The sequence below is a fragment of the Pleuronectes platessa genome, chromosome 1, assembly GCF_947347685.1.
Source record: "Pleuronectes platessa chromosome 1, fPlePla1.1, whole genome shotgun sequence".
Lineage (NCBI taxonomy): Eukaryota > Metazoa > Chordata > Actinopteri > Pleuronectiformes > Pleuronectidae > Pleuronectes > Pleuronectes platessa.
Window position 1 is genome coordinate 1,717,946 of NC_070626.1, and position 17,564 is coordinate 1,735,509.

General features: G+C 39.1%; 1 protein-coding gene across 1 annotated transcript; it reads right to left on the minus strand.

Annotated features, from left to right (window-relative positions):
* Positions 1-1,938: 1,938 nt before the first annotated feature.
* Positions 1,939-17,361, minus strand: lto1 (LTO1 maturation factor of ABCE1). The gene is made up of 5 exons (XM_053419154.1): positions 17,180-17,361; positions 13,616-13,721; positions 12,282-12,352; positions 9,931-10,048; positions 1,939-2,345 (listed from the first exon to the last, which is right to left on the minus strand). Exons 1-5 carry the CDS (start codon positions 17,236-17,238, stop codon positions 2,274-2,276), a joined length of 426 nt encoding a protein of 141 aa, XP_053275129.1. The 5' UTR covers positions 17,239-17,361; the 3' UTR covers positions 1,939-2,273.
* Between the last annotated feature and the right edge of the window lie 203 nt (positions 17,362-17,564).

Consider the following 17,564-nt stretch of genomic DNA (forward strand, 5'->3'; position numbering starts at 1 on the left):
TGTAAAAGAGATCACTGACTAAGCTGACCTTACTGTCTTAGGCAGATAGTTCCAGAGTTTTGGATCTAATCTTGTATTCGGAAAAAACATAAAACTTCTTGCTGAGGATCTCAATGTTAGTGACGGCTCATAAAATACTAAAAGCTTTGATATGTTGCTGGGTGAGAGGCCATGGACAGCTTTAAACATAATCAGCAAAATCTTAAAATAAAATTTTAAACATACAGGGAGCTAGTGTAAACACTCAGGAGTAATGTGGTCATGTTATTTGTTTATTGTTAAAAGCCTGGCAGCTGAGTTCCCTACAGTATGGAATGGATCATTAGATCAATCTATCAAATGTTATTTTTTATAGCCCATATTAAAAAATTACAATTGGACTCATAGGGCTTGACAAGGTACGAAATCATCTGTTCTTAACCCTCAACAAGAGTAAGGAAAAACGTGCTCAAAAAAACTATAAACAGGGGAGAAGATAAAAACATGATTGTACCAGCTTTGTAGTGTATTGCTTAAAAGTTAAATTGTGGTCAAACAAAATGCCAATGTTCTTTGCAGCAGGGTTGATCCAATAACAGACCAGCAGATGGCAGTATATGTTTCATATTGTGTTCAGGTCCAATTTAAATTATCTCAGTTTAGACTGGGTTCAACTGCAGAAAGTTTCTGGAAATCCAGCTCTTAATCTCAGAAAGACAGTTGTTTAAAGAACCAAGCACACCAGGGTCTTTGGGTCTAACAGGCAGGTACAACTGCATGCCATCAGCATAAAAATAAAATGAAACACCATACTTGTTTATGATGTGACAGAAGCATATAATGAGGACAAATTTAATTGGACCCCAGGCCGACCATTGGGGGACACCGTACGCTGTGCTCATTAAGTGTGTAAGTGTACAACAACTGGGTGGGACAATATTTATCACCGGTGATTCAGTCGTATTATATGCATTTGTGGTCGGATGGACAACCATTCCGATAGGTCTGCTTCGAATGACCCAGTATGAAGAAAAGCTGTAGTTTGAGCATAGTAGCTGATTATGACACAATACAATATTGAAATTGCAAACAATACCTCCAAATCAGGACCCTGGAACAAAACTGAAACTATGAATTGTTAGAATAATTATATAGATTGACTTACCTCTATGTTTTACAAAAGACTGTCTGGTGGCCCTGCAAATGAGCCATAAGGCCAGGGAAACCCCCTACCCTATGACAAAATGGACAATGGATGACAATGGAAAGTGTCCAAACAGATTAACTCTGTGTATACCTCATCTGGGAATGTTGTTTTTATGATCTATAAAACAATATCATATCAATATTTTAGAGTTTGATATGGGATATACTTAACCTTTCAAACAAGTCTATAACATAATAATTATGATAATTTGATATATAACATGTCAAATTAGTTTGACTGATGTTGAAGTGTGAGGTATGAAGTATGAAGAGTGACAGACTCCTTTTTCTTGCTTTGCAATTTCAATTTACATGTAAACTTGCAAAAAATCGTGTTGCACAAATTAAAATGTTGTTTTATCTGTCACAATGAATGGTTCCAAACAGGCATGTTTAGAATGGCTACTTCTTTGGTGTATTTAAACCAACACACATTTCAGAATTTGAAGGCAATTAGTGTAAGCTTCACCAATTAACTTCTAGGTTTAAAGATGTTGCTTGTGATATTTGAATGATAGCCTGTACAACCACACTGCCGTGTGTAGTAGATGAAGATTTCTTAATTAATGTACGGACTCATTTTATTCTTGATGACATCATTTGATCAAACAATTTAAGAACAAACATTTTCAAAAACTGTACCTCAAAGAAAACATATTGTAATCCTACACATTTGAAAAATATGAGAAGTTTCATAAAGGCAAATCTCAGGAAATGGACATCAAAGAAGAAATTGTGTTGAAAACAACTCAATGTCTTGCAGTCGGTTTATTACATTTACAGGTTCTCAATTCAGGTCCTGTAACACACTGAGCCACTGCAATTAATCCAGTCTTACACACAAAGATTCCCCCTACAGATAAAAACAGTCATCTCCTCTTACTGATCGAGTAAATGTCACCAGAACCTGAGAGCAGAGACCAATCCCTGGCTGTCACTGCTTTACACAATAAATCTACCACAGACCAGTCACCTGCTGCTGTCTCCTGTGAGACGAACAGCAGGACTGCTGCTCATCCTGATCCTCCCCTGTCCGGATTGCAGGTGTCCTCTCAGCTCCTCCTCCTCATCATCACGATCAAAGTGATTCAGAAAGAAGTCCCCTGGGAGGTTTTGATGTGATCCTTGAAGTCAGTTGGGACATTCAACATAGAGCAGACCTAGAAGATAGCAGACAGAAGTTAGCTGTCTGCTTTAACTGCTCTGCTAATGCAGGAACATTACATTATAGACATGCAGGAGAGTCATACTGAGACTGATATAAGACAGGCTTCAAAGCAGGAGCAGCAGCATCGGCCATTTGCCTCTGTGTACCAGACTGTATAAAAATATTTATGACGTGTCTTTGATCCCTGCCACTACCCAGAAATAAAAGAAAAATATTATTATATTCTATATTCTATTTTTATTATATGAATATCATAAATAAAAGGAAATATACTGATTATTTGACACTGCATCCATTAAATAGCATTACACACAAGTGTTACCACAGTATTTGTTTACAGGAATCAGACTGATTTCTTCACGCATAAGTGGGACCCTAACCTCCACCCCGGGACATATTTGGAAAGTTTGAAGGTGAGAACAGTTCATTTATTTTTTGGTGAGTAATCTCCATAATTTCCTTTATGTTGTCTTTGTCCATCAAATTTAAGAAGCATCTCAATAAGCAATGGTAAGAGATCAGATCATAGGTTCGACATTAATGAAGAACCCATTCCAACAGTATCTTACAAACCTATAAAAAGCTTTGGAAGATGCAATGATGCAAGCCTCACAGACTGCGAGCAGGTCCAGCAACTGAAGCTGGATATGAGCAGTGGCCTTAAGAACATCATCCAGTGAGTCCATGCTTCTGGCAAACTAAAGCTCTGGTGTTTACAGTTTTGCCTGTTACCCCGACTGAAGTGGCCACTTACAGTAGTCGATGCTCCACTCAAAAGTGTTGAGAACATGGAGACAATTATCAACTCCACTTAAACAGCATATACGGCTTATTTGCTACTGTATATCACTATTGATATAACTATGCACTTTTATATTGACATGTCTAGGTTATTATGTTATACAAATCTCTCTTTCTAAACAGATCGTGGGCAGCTAAGTGTGTTTAGTGCAGAGGTTACTAAATATGGTGGGACATTTCTTTAATCTGTGCTAAGGGTAACTAAAAGTTCAGCTTACTTTTTCAGCAGATCAATACGTTTGTACTATATGTCTAAATAAAGTGTTTTGTTGAATTTATTTCTGACCAGATAGAGACCAATATCTGTAATAATGAGATCGGAGAGGTATCAAGAGGAACACCCTGGGAGGCTCTTAAAGCCTATATCCATGGGCAGGTTATTTCTTATACTAAATCCAGCCGCCTGTCTCGTCTCAAACGTTTGTCTGGCATACGCCGATGAGCTGTTTTTATAGGTAACTAAGCAACTTAAATCCATTCCTGACATTATGACTATTTTTAAAGAATATGTTACAGTTTCTTGTATTATGAGTTAAATCTGACAAAATCTGAGTTCTTCCCAATCAATACAGCTGCTCAAAGATTTTCATACAAACTTTTGCCACTCAAATGAACAATGAACTAAATATCTGAGTATGGCGGTGACGGAGACATGGCCAGCTTGTTCAAAGCAAACTTTAAAGGGGACATATTATGAAAATTCCATTTTTGTAGTGCTTCTACACATTCATTGGGTATCAGGCATGTCTACCATCCCAAAAACTCTGGAAAAAAAACACTCCCGCAATTTGTTGTGGTTCCTCTATTTCAGAAACTATATGCTAGAGTGCCTCCAATGGGATTACGACCGAAATAGACGTCATAGTCGCACGTAGTACACTCCCCCATAGATCTATGCACTCCCTCACCACCACTCGACCCACCCATAGATGGACCCACCCACTTTTTAGACAGTCTATCGGTGTCCGGCCGCCATTTCATTCTTGCAAGCCTTGGGAACACTTGGATAAGCTAACTAGCACTATGAATCGAATTCGACAACCGAGATGCTCAGTGGTCGGCTGCACAAATCAGCACAAATGTCTTCATGTGACTCCAGCTTCAGAAGACACAAGATTGAGATGGATTGAGTTCATACATGATGGCAACTTTCCTGCAAGAGTTGGCAAATATCTGTATCGGACTGTTTTATCAACCTGGGCCAATATAACACCGGATTCTCGAAAAGGTTGTTACTGAAAGAGGGGTCGGTGCTATCTTTCCATCGCAATACTGAAGACGAGGGAAATGTACGTTTTTTTTTTTATAATTCTGGTATTTGCTTCTTTTAGACATTTTGTGTGGAGGCTAGTGACGTTAGCATCAGGGGCGTTTCTAGGATTGAAAGAAAGGGGGGGCTTAGCCCCTAAGGATGCTGAATTTTTGCGCGCGCGCCTACTTTTTTGGGGCTCATTTGGGGCTGTGGATATACATTATTTCAGACAGTTCATAGATTGGTTCAATTGGAAAGAGTGTGATTTTTCTCTGTATCTTTGCTTGCATTCATTCAGTATAAGATAACAAAAGAGACAGAATTTCAGGGTCATTGTGAAATTTGACTACACAAATATAACTTTTCTCAAATAGAGAGAAATAATTTTCCTGCTTGTAAAGAATAGAGAGCTGTCGATAGTTATTTCTTAGATTTCAAATTTGCTCGTTCACACTCTTGCTCACTGGAGTGATTTTCTAACAAAAAAAACATTTTTTTCCACGGCAGCACTGGGCTGGAAGTTAGCTACAGCGCCCGTAGCCGCTACTACCGGTGCCCGTAGTAGCTGCTACCGGTGCCCGTAGTAGCTGCTACCGGTGCCCGTAGTAGCTGCTACCGGTGCCCATAGTAGCTGCTACCGGTGCCCGTAGCAGCTACTACCGGTGCCTGTTGGGACCTCATCTGTAAGTGACCTCGCTTGGAGGAGGGAGAGGACAACCCAAGTTGTTCAAGTATGGACTTCGGAGAGCCACAGGATGCTACCTATGATCCAGATGACTCGATCAAAGTCTTGACTGAGTCAGCAGGTGTGACGTGAGTGACTCAATATTTAATCTAAACATTTCAATAATCAGATGGATTACCATCCTACACTTTTTTAGCTGTTGCAGCCTTTTGTTGAAATCTTTGTCTTTCTAATAGAATGGAATCTTCCAACCCTGTTCATAAGACACCCACATATATTGTCTATGAAAACTGCCTCCTGGAGCTGTTTGAGGTGTGTCCTGTGTGTCGGCGGGGGACAGATGTAATATATAAGAAGGGCGAGTGCACAGCAAAGCCGGTGAAAGCAGATGCAACCTTCCGTGAGTCTCACAGGCTTTATTTAAAAGCCAAACAACGTACAAACAGTATGCGAAACATAAATAACATATCAATTAACTGCTGTCTTTAAATGGTCTTCACGATTTAAAGACCATTTATTTATCGTCTTCACGATAAATAGAATAATATAATTACAAAATAATTATAAAAAGAAAATAATAAATACAAAAAAGTGCAAATTGTCCAACTTTTTTTCCCAATTTGTATTACAGATTACGTGGATAACCTGTTGGACCTCATCTTTCACGAGGTTTTTCAGGACCCGGCCCCATATGTGAATGAGGTGCTGAAGATCTCAATACCCGAGGATCTCTCTGCCAAGTATGAGAAACCTGACAAGCAGGAAGTTATAGCCAGCTATGTGAGCATCAAGGAACACTCTGCGTATCTGGCGCACCACGCAGGACGCCAGGACCACCCTGATTCTCCGGCCCAGATAGCCCCAACGCCAGCTAACAAAGCCTCTGTACACCAAATACCTGTAACGGCTGAGCAAAGTTTACATTGTATTTAGAGAATAAAAGGTGACACACAAATATAAAGTGTTCCTTTGTTTACAGTATGGCTACTGATGGCACAAAGTGTATTTTTGTAATCAATGTTTTTATTATACTTGGTATTTTTTGTATTTATTACCTCTTTCCCAGCCAGTACATTTAATAACTGTTTAAAAAGCTCTGCGGCATTCTTTCTAGCAATCTTTCTTACAATAAAAGTGTAGAGAAACAGTGCTTTTAGTGTTTGATATGTAACATGTCAACAATTGACACGTGTAAGATGAGCAGTTAGCAAAGTAATACAGAGGGAAGAGTAATTTATGTATTTTATTCCTCAGTCATATTTGTATTTCAGAAATGACTGATATCTCATGCATAAAAAAAAAAAAATACTTACTGCTCTATTCCTCTTAGATGTAAAGGCCCATAATCTGCCCTATAGATGTTGAATGCATTCTGTAGTGAGAACACATTCAAACACACAGGCTAATTAATGGAAGTAAAAACGTTATGTCCTACACCTCCATGAGAGGGGGGAGGGGTGAAAGGGGGTGGGGTAAGATGTGGGCGGGGTGAGAGGGGGGCGGGGCCCTCAAAACAGGTTAATCTGAGGAGGTCTGTTTTAGACAGGGTAAAAAGGGTGCTGTTTTAAATGATCCTTGTGGTATTCTTACCAAATTTTCTTACAGACATTTCATTAAGACCCCAAGGAACCATATCAACTGTGGTGAAATGGGCATAATATGTCCCCTTTAAGACATGTTTCGACACATTTAAGCTAAAGGTGTTCCCATCTCCCCATCTCTTTGGAAGTCAGAATCAATTCCAAAAAATTTACATTCTTCCCAAAATTCTATTCCTATTCCAAAATATAGATCTTCTTAACATCAATTGACAAAATAATCTCAAATATAATTTGGAACACAAAGAAACCAAGAATTATGAAATCGTATTGATGGATGAGTCAATGGGAGCACCTGATTTCTGCCTCTACTACTGGGCGTGTATTGTTCACGCTTTCTCCTTTATAATATGGGTCCAGGTGGAGCGTAACTCATGTTATTTGACATCTCTGACTGCCCTTTTGTTCTCTCCAATGCCTTGATCATTACACTATGTTTAGAGCAGACCGATTAATGTACAATACAGTACAATATTGGCTCTTATCAGGAAAACCTACGGATGGCAGGATCTCTGTTGGCCCCCTTTTGTCCAAGCCACCTCTCCTCCCCATCCATCATGGTCGACTCTTTTGTTATTTGGAAACTTGGAAATTTAACTTGCCAGAAATAACATTCTTGAGATTTCTCCATGTTCGCATTAAAGCGCGTGCACATGGCATCTAGCTGTGCCCGGAACGGCCCTGATTCAATTAAATGTGCTGCATCGCCTTCACTTCTCTAACTTCCAATTCTCTAAAATGTTTACAGATCTTGACTCCAAATATGATTGATGACAACTCTCACCTGCCTCTCTTGCACACACATTGTGGCAGTGTCCTAGCCTGCTCATTTTTTGGAGTTCAATCCTCAAAACATTATCTGATATTTTCAAAACAGTAATCCATCCAACTGATAAATCTCTATTGGAAGACTCCTCATCCACAGAGCTCAACTCATTTGCTGAGGGAGGTGATGCAGCATCTCAAACTTGAGAAACTTAGACTCACAATACAAAAAATTCTAAAGAGACCTTCCTCCCTATCACCACCTTCCTGAGTGTAAGTCTGCATGGAGTAAGCTTTGTAATTAGCAGATGACCCTTTATGACCTGTTATACATTTCATTTAGCTGATGCTTTTATCCAAAGTGACTTACTGTAAGTGCATTCAACCATGAGGGTAAAAACCCAGAACAAGAAGAATCAAGAAAGTACAAAAAAAGCGAAACTCCAAAGTGCTATAAGCAAGTGTCAGAGCGGAGTGAACAGGCTGGGGTGTAACGTTTGATCATGTCCTGGATGAAGACTGGACCAGATCCGTTCGCAGCATGGTTAAGCAAGTACTAATGTTTTGAAACGGAGGCGGGCAGCCACTGGTAACCACAAGTGCGCACAAACGTTTGCATGAGAAGTGGCGTACACACAAAATGGGGTCTGAAATATGTGTACGCAGCAGTTATAAATGAGGCCCCGGGCACCATTTTTCTCAGAGGAAGCTTAAAGTGTTTAAAGGAACTAAAACTGTGAATTGTAAAACTGTGGAAAACAACAAAACCAGGGAGGCTTATTCACAACCCATTATCGATGAGTATAAAAATACAATCAGGAAGTGATAGGTTTGCTTCCATTTTTGGCAACCATTACAGTTATGGGACAAATGCCCAAAGGAATATGACAAACAAGCCTGACTTGAAAGCTTTGTCATTCATTGTGTAATGATTGATTGAACTAATATATTCATTTCACCAGAAGGTCTGGCGTTTCATGTTTTTTAAGTGTTGGAGGAGGTTAAGGGGTTAATAAGTTCAGAGCTCAGTGGCAGCTTAAGTACATCCTTAATATACAAGTAAATAACATATTTGATTGGCTACTTTAGTCTCCAATTGCTCTACATATTAGAATAAATAAACTAAAATGTTTAAGGACACAATTAAGTTATTATTTACTGGTTTTCCATCAATCAGGGCAAGCAAGTCAAATTTAGGAGCTTGTTCTGATTTAGGAGCTTGTTCTGCAGTTTTGTGTATGTCACAAATCCTTGCAGCTGACCTGGCTTCATATAAACTTATTCAGATGTTAAAATATTTATCACTTATTTAATTTTCACCTGCTGCTTCCTATGTTTAATTCATTTTAATTGTGGTTGTGAATTTATGTGAATATATTTTTTATCCATTATTCAACTTTTCAGCAGTTACAAACCTGGTGCAGGACTGGTAAATTGTAAATCGTTTTGTATTTATATAGCGCTTTTTCTAGTTTGATGATGACCACACAAAGCTCTTTACAGTAGTTTTACATTCACTCAGTCACACACACAATCATACAGTGCATCTATTAGCGCACTTTTTGCTGTTCTATGATGGGCAATTCCGGGTTCAGCATCTTGCCCAAGGACACTTCGGCATGCAGATGGGGAAGAATGGGGATCGAACTGCCGACTTCAGGTTGGAGGACGACCGCTCGACCCCTCAGCCACAGGTACAGGAAACACCTTTATGAAAAAGCTAAAGAGATGGAATCTAATATAATAACTTTTAATATTTTTGTTTGTCAATTGATGTGAAGATTTTTTTTTCGAAAGACTATAGTTTGGAATAGGAATAGAAATTTGGGAAGAATTTTCATTTTTTTGGAATTGATTCTGACTGCCAAAGAGATGGGGAGATGGGAACACAATTAGTCAAATTCACTCAAAATATGGCTTAAAGTTTGCTTTGAACAAGAGGCTATGTCTCCGACACCACCATACTCAGATATTTGGTTAATTGTTAATTTGAATAGCAAATGTGTTTATGAAAGGCTTTGAGCAGCTGTATTGATTGGGAAGATTTATGATTTCGTCAGATTTAACTCATAATACAAGAAACTGTACCATATTCTTTGAAAATAGTCATAATGTCGGGATTGGATATAAGTGGCTTAGTAACTTATAAAAACAGCTCATCGGTGTATGACAGACAAACGTTTGAGACGAGACAGTTGATTTAGTATAAGAAATAACCTGCCCATGGATATAGGCTTTAACAAAAATAGTTGAGCAAACCAGCACATTGTTACTTAAAAATTTACCTCTGTCTTAAACAAAGCATTGATCAGTAACATAGTTAAGACGGAAAAACAATGGTAATTTACAGTAACTGAGCCATGGAGTGGCTACAGCAGCTAATGTACAAGTGACATTGGACATCTGCTGCAAATAAATTAATTCCAGTATGATTACCTCCATACAAAGATATCATTCATCAATAACAGTTGAGTACCTGTCTGAACTTGGCCCGAAGCTTCTCCATTTCCTCCTGTAGTGTTGCAGACTGTGGATCATTGTGAGAAGAGTTTTGGATTAAACCCAAGAGAGCCTCCAGAGTTTTTATACGCTTTCTGAAGGCACACAGACACAAACACAAACTCTGATTTGAATCTTACGACGTTTCGAGAAACAGTCCATCAAGGAATTAATCTCTGAACAGTCCCTGTGCCACTGTAACTGTACATGTGTAACAAGTTTATCAACCAAATTAACATTTGGAAAAACGTGTTTATAATTGTCAGGCATTAAATCAGTGTTTCCTCTAGGGTGTGTTTTAGCAGTAGTTTGGCTAAAATGTTGGACTTTTTTTAAACGTTTTTAAATACATGTCTAATAAACTCCAAAGAGAATCAAACAAACGTTATTTAAAATGAGCGCAGCTGGCACGGTAATACAGCTTAGTACAGGCTTACCGGGTATAAAATTGTGTGTATGCCGTGACATCGAAGCAGCGGCAACAACAATAAATCAAATTAAATGAAATTGCATTTCTGTGTTTGATTTGGGTTTCAATTACCCCACTTTGTGGCATGAAAAAGAAAAGTTAATGGTTTAATGGAAGCTTCAAGCAGCAGCAGTGTCTGGAACAGGCTCCACTCCTGGAAACAACAATAAATCAAACAAAAATAAATTAAATGAAATTGCATTTCTGTGTTTGATTTGGGTTTCAATTGCCCCACTTTGTGGCATGAAAAAGAAAAGTTAATGGTTTAATGGAAGTTTCAAGCAGCAGCAGTCTCTGGAACAGGCTCCACTCCTGGAAATATCACCATCATTTCCGTTTAAAAAATGTGTAACAAAAAAACATCCAGTAAAATTTCTGTGAAGCATGAATATAGGTTGTTATTAGCTGCTGTTTTAGTTATTAGCAACTAACATTACAGAAACTAGAACCGTGCTAAGAGACAGCACACATGCACACATTTTCCTCCTCCACTCTGACGGGCTCTCACTTTAACTGTTAAACACTCATCAGTTATCAGGACCTGATCAGTAGTATGAAGTTTATTGGAGTAACGCCTGCGAGCTAATTCATGCAGCCAACTCGAGCTGCGCTGTCAAAAGTAATAGTCAGGTCGTGGGTGGGAGAGCCTTTCCCTGTAAGGAAAAGTATTTCAGTCTAAGCTTATAAGCTTAGCATTTTTACAAGAAGCAGTCAACAAAGATCAACATTTGTCAATGGCTGAATTCATAAGTACTGCTAAATGCTATTTAGTAGGCTAAGAAAGTACATTACTGGATGCAAAGTGCAAGCCCTGCAGTAGTGACTATACAACAGTAGCATAACTGATGCAAAAATTAGAGTAAAGTACCACAAAATATACTGTTAGGCACCCACTGTACCCTCTAAAGCTTTATAATGAACAGGGTGTAATACTTAGAGATGTCACGAGAACCGATACTTACGATACCTTTCAATACTAAAATAACAAAACACCGACGATGCCCATTTTTCTGAAGCACCATAAGCACCGTGAGCGCCAATGCCAGCTGTTAGCATCGGTGCTGTGCCTCTTCTGGAGCTGCGGCGCTGATCTCTGAGCAGCTGAGACCAGAGAAACTCTGGGTTTTCACTGTTTCCACTGATAAGAAGCTGCCTGTCAGTCAGTGAGCGGCTGCTTGACGTGAACGAGCTCTGATCTCACTGTGTGAGTCTCTGAGAATGTGAGAGGGGCGGGGGGCGGAGCCCCGGGGCCTGTTTTGTGTCCGCTATCTGGGAGTGCGCGCGCACACACACACATTCCCCCGCTCCTGGTATTTCATGATGGCCTGATACGATGATGATTAAAAAAATTAACGTGAACCTGACTTTCATTCACGTTCAACATATGAATGGCTGCGCTGTTATAGCCACTGTTTTGTTTTGCACAGTACCTTTTGAATAATGCCTGGAAGTCTAGAATTTGTCTGGGGACACTAGTTGTTGCACTTTGCTCTTCCGCAGCTCTGTTCTGTGTGTGTCAACCTAACTTGTTTTGGGTGTTACTCTATTCCAGCCACATGATTGTTTGGCACGGCGCTATTTTCATTCTCATTGGCTGTTTGTGTTGACGTGATATGGACGAGATGAGTTCTATCGACGTATATCGATCTAAGACTATCGTCTTAAATCTATATGGAGGAAAAGTTATGTTGGGATAATTATGGATATTGTTTTATCGACCAGCCCTAGTTGCTGCCCTTGTCACTACTACTTCCTACTATTTTACTTATTTAAGTATCTAGAATATGAGAGCTATCATTATACTGCTCCAGAGTGTTAAAAGTGATGGTAGGTGGTTGCCTTGTTTGTAGAGACTGTACCTTGATTTGATTTCCGTTTTATTTTGGAGAAGGCACTTCCATGTGATGGCAAACCCATAATAGAAGGACATCTGTAGGGGGTTAGAGAGCCAGAGGCAGTAAGCAACTTGAAAGTAACACTACCCTTCCTAATCATAAAAGAAAGACTGACCGTGTATATTCTCAATATTTCTGACATAGGAAGGTTGTAAAGACTAGTTTTTGTCGAATGAAGACAACATAATTACTGTCATATACTTTGGAAATTATGCTTGTGCCTAGGGCTGAACGATTAATTGCATTTGCGATAAAATCGCGATATGATAAAACGCGATTTTCTAATCGCAACGTGCGCGATTAAAACGTGCGAAAGAAGGTAGGGCACTGGGCTGCTGTCCTCACCCGCAGCAAGAATGCCGCGGAACAACAAAACTCCTCTGATCAAGAAGATAGCGAAGCAAGCCTGCATCATCTACACAGGGACCTAAATTCTTTGGCCGACGTGGCGGACTCACAGAGCAAGCTCATCCTGCTGCTGACCGCGTTGCGGGCGGCGGACCTGAAAATCGCTGAAAATCGCTCCCCGGAAAAGCAAGCCGTACTCCGGGTCACCTACATGCACATCTGCGAGACGGAGGTGTTCAGCATGGGGGTGTTCCTGCTGAGGCCCGGCGCCTCTATACTGCTGCACGACCACCCGGACATGAACGGGAATCTACGGAGCTGCTGATCCCCACGCTGCCCTTCCAGCGCATCCAGCTGGCCCGACGCATCCACGGACACAGAGCTTAAACTGCTGCTGCTCCACTTACTATAACAACGCCGCATTCCAACACTTATAAAATGCAATTCAATGTGGAAGTAATCCAAGTATTCAGAATACGTATATAGAATATAGTATCCTTAACCAACACTGGAAATGTTACTGACTTGGGAGCAGTAAGACTATAATTTAAAAAATGTTTTTCTCAGGACGGTAACTTTTGCACACAGGTTATAAAAAGTGCATGCCTTGTGTTTATACTTACAATGACTTTGATTAAATTACTTAAATGCACACTGATTTGTTGTTCTTGTTTCTGTAATGAGCCGTTAAATTAAAATGTGGGAAAGAATATTGTACAGTAAATGTATCTAATATTGTGTTGGTCATATTTAAATCATTCATTATGGTTTTTTTGGGGGGGAAAAGAAGATAAAATAAAAAAATCGCATATTAAATCGCAATCGCAATATTTGGGGAAAAAATCGCAATTAGATTATTTTCCCAAATCGTTCAGCCCTACTTGTGCCAAATGAATAAGCTCTCTGAAAACCTGACATTAAGCTTCACATCATAGAAAGAAATCACTCACCTCAGTTGACAACTTGGCCCCATGAGAGGCCCCATGTCTGTGGCCCTCCTGTAATCCTCTGCATTTTCCTCTTTCAAATCCCTCCTTGTAGCCCTCCCCTCGGAACCTGAAAAACAGTCAACTGCACTATCTCAGTGGCAGTAGCTTAAGACAATCTGTAAATTTCAGATCTTAATTTAGATGCTGCTTGGCTTACTTGTACTTGATTCAGAACTATTTCACCGTTGTTAACGTGAGACACGGGACAGGTTTCTTTGTATGTGACCTATTAGTGCATTTGCATCTGCAGCATTAGCTGCTGTGTTAAAGCTCAGGGTGAGAAAAGTCAGAACCATTATTATGTTTTTGTCAAGATTCCCAGAAAATTTGGAAAAAACAAACTTGCAGTTTTAATTCGTGTTTAAACTATTTAACCATGCGAGTTCCACAATTACAGTCAGGGACCAGAGCTTGGACCTGGAAACAGATATCACATGTCATGACTTAACAACTGAATGGCCTCAGATTCAGCCAATGGTGGGACTGCTGCAGTCCCACTCTTTACTGTGGGCCTGACAACAACAGCTGTTGTGAGTACTTAAATTTTCAAACAATTTCTAGTTGTCAATATTTACTGTTCTTCTCCTTCTGTGTTGTGGATAAAAGGAAAAAACTGAAATTTAACAATTAAATTCATAAGAAATGATACACCAATAATATAATGTTAATAATCAGTAGTGTGAAGACAAATAATTTGTTTTCAATAATAACTGTAAATAAAAAATAAATGAATAAATAACCTCAAACTTTGGCGAAGGGTGATCAGGCCATGAAAATTTTGTTTTCTCCCCTCTCTTCCCTGTTCTTTTCTTTTCTCCTCCACTCTAAACAGTCCATAGTTTCCCAGCTTTAAGTTTAATCTCTTTATTTAGAAAATGCAGGCAGGAAGATAAAGATTATCTTCCTGCTGCCGCCTGGTTGGTTATTTATACCCAACCAGTACTCTTTCTTGTACTACTACTGTCAAAATGTATATTGCCTTGGATATCATTGTTCTAACCCAGTGGTAAACAACCTTTTTTAGCCAAGATTACTTGTTAATTCCAAATGTAAGCTGAGATCTATCAGTTCCAAAAAAACACTTAATAGGATCATATTTATTAGGGCCCGAGCACCTACGGTGGGAGGCCCTATTGAAATTGTAAGGATTTTTCCTATTATTATTATTATTATTATTTCACTTTGGGGGGCTTTTTCAGGGCCTAGACATGCTAAAAAAAACAATGAAACTTGGAATTTTTTTTTAAAAAGTCGACCAAACAACAATCCTGGTGCCCCACAAGCGTCAAGAAAACTAGAAAGGAAGTGACACTCCAGCAACCGTGTTGAATATCTCCTATCCTGGAAGAATAGTGTTAAAGCATATAAGAAGGCCCTCCACAAAGCAAGAGCTGCCTACTACTCCAAATTAATAGAAGAAAAATAAAAACAGCCCCAGGTTTCTCCTCAGCACTGTAGCCAGGCTGACAGACAGTCAGACCTCCACCGAACCCAGTATTCCTCGATCCCTTAATAGCAATATCTTTATGACCTTCTTTAATGATAAAATTTGAATTATTAGGAATACAATCAACCATCTCCTGCCCTCAATTGGCACTAATATGCTACCAAGATTTGAAATCTCAGAAAAGGCTGAGACTCCTTTCTGCGGTTTTTCTTGCTGATACCTTCCCTGTCCTTTTTGTTAACAGGAAAAAGGAAAACTTGAATTTAAATGTTTTTTTTTTTTTTATTACTACTTTGCCTGTCCTTGGTTTTAATTAGACAAAAACGTGATTTTTCTTTGCTTTTGTGTCAACAGTACCCCTATATGCAGCAAAGCTTACTAAAATACTTTTTTTTTTAATGAAGTATCGATCTTTATTGTCTTTATTTTACCTCGAACAACCTCAAGCTAAATTTAAAAGCTGTTGGCTAAATAAGAGCAATTGAGAATTTGTGACATTCAGAATACGATTAGTCGATTAATCGTTTCAATAATCGATGATTAATCGTCTATCAGAATAGTCGTTAGTTGCAGCCCTAATGATGAGTCATCTGTGCCCCCCAAAGTTAGGGTTAGGTGTTCGACAGGGCTCTGTGCTGGGCCTAATTTTATTCTCATATACTTCCACTAGGAAACATTATCAGGACACACACTCAGTCAATTTTCACTGCTATGCGGATGACGCCTTGTTATACTTGTCAATAAAACCAGAACAATGTAATCCATTTACTTAACTCCAAGCATGTCTCAAGGACCTGGATGACCTGCAAGTTTCTTTTATTAAACTCTGAAAAAACAGAGGTTCTAATACTTGGCCCTAAACATCTTAGAGATACATTATCTAATAACATAGCCAGACAACATAGCCCTTGCTTCCAATGAAACAGTCAGGAACTTGGGACTGATCTTCAATCCTGATTTGTCCTTTAATTCTCACATAAATAACTAATTTCTAGGACCGCCTTCTTTCACTTGCATAACATCTAAAAAATCTGACATTTCCTTTCTCAAAAAGATGCTGAAAAACTAGTCCACGCCTTTGTTACATCCAGACTTGATTATTAGAATTCCTTATTATCAGGCTCCAGAAGTAAGTCGTTAAAGACTCTGCAGCTTGTCTAAAATGCTGCAGCACAATTCCTGACAAGAACCAAGAAAAGAGACCACACTTCTCCAGTATTAGCTACGCTACACTGGCTTCCGGTTAAATCTAGAATAGAATTTAATATTATCCTCCTCAATTTATGACTCCGTGACTAATGAAAATTAAATTGGATATATCTGAAACTGATTTAGAGTAGAATATTAATGTCTGAGCTTGCAGATACTTGGATGACATCACACGAGCAGTATGGAGGCATGTTGTGTTTTTTCTTCTTTTTTTTTAACGTCTGAAGATAATCCCCTAATATCTTCAGTTGTATTAGATTTAGCTGCTACCTGGCTGCTATGCTGTTTACCCCCGAAGCTCCAGCAGTGTTTTGTGGAGTTAAAACAATTCACCCACCCCTCAATCGGCATAAGGGTGAGTAGATAATGAGTGAATTATTTTTGGGTGAACTATTCCTTTAAGTACAGAGCCAACATTCATGTATGTTCATACAGTGCCTTTTTATTGAGGTCAACACTAACCTGGCCATAACAACCAGGTACTCTAACAGCAACTATCTTTAATATGCCCTAGATAAAGACTGTGTAGTTAAAGAATAAACTAATGGAACAAATGTTGTTTTTTATGTTTCCAATGCATGGGTTTTTAAATCTATCTCCTATGGTTATCATTCCATGTTGATGTCTTTTATTTTGAAATTTTACTTTTACTTCCGTGTCACGTCTTTCTTTCTTTAACTCAACGACGATATATCATTTTGGTTTCTCATTTGTAATTCTAATTCTGACAAGAAAGCCAAGCAGGGCTGTGTTTCTTTGCTATGAGAAATTATTGTCTGAAAGTTAACGAAGCCAAACCGCTCGCGGTGAACCAGCTGAGCCTCAACTTTAACATAACATGACCCTTGTTCACAAACAGAAAAGCTTACCTTTCATCCGCGAGGAAAATACTGTCAAACAGCTCTTCGTGCCCGCGGCCGCCAGCCATCTCCCTCTTCTCAATATCAGTCCCAAGGTTTGAAAATGTGTCCGCTGCTCGTCGCTGAAAAATGTGTGTGACTGTTCACGGACACATTACATTCAGTCTGTTTCCTGAATCACCAGAGCATAGAAGCGTCATACAGCCCCCTGGTGGCCCGAAGGCTTACCGCTCTGAAACTTGAATCTTGAATTCTGTCTCTTTGTTGTAATTTTGTGTTGTTAAAATTGCCACGAAAATGGAAAAATAGAATTAACAGCACAATTTTAAGATTGACTCTAATATTACAAATTGTAATTATATGGCTCAATCCTACAAAATCATAAAATCAGTTT

Coding starts and splice junctions, on each gene's coding strand:
- lto1 (XM_053419154.1), bottom strand. CDS start 17,238: ATGGCTGGCGGCCGCGGGCACGAAGAGCTGTTTGACAGTATTTTCCTC. Junction 12,353..13,615: donor GGGCCAAGTTGTCAACTGAG/GTGAGTGATTTC, acceptor AACCCCCTACAG/ATGTCCTTCTATTATGGGTT. Junction 2,346..9,930: donor TTCGGGCCAAGTTCAGACAG/GTACTCAACTGT, acceptor GCTATCTTCTAG/GTCTGCTCTATGTTGAATGT.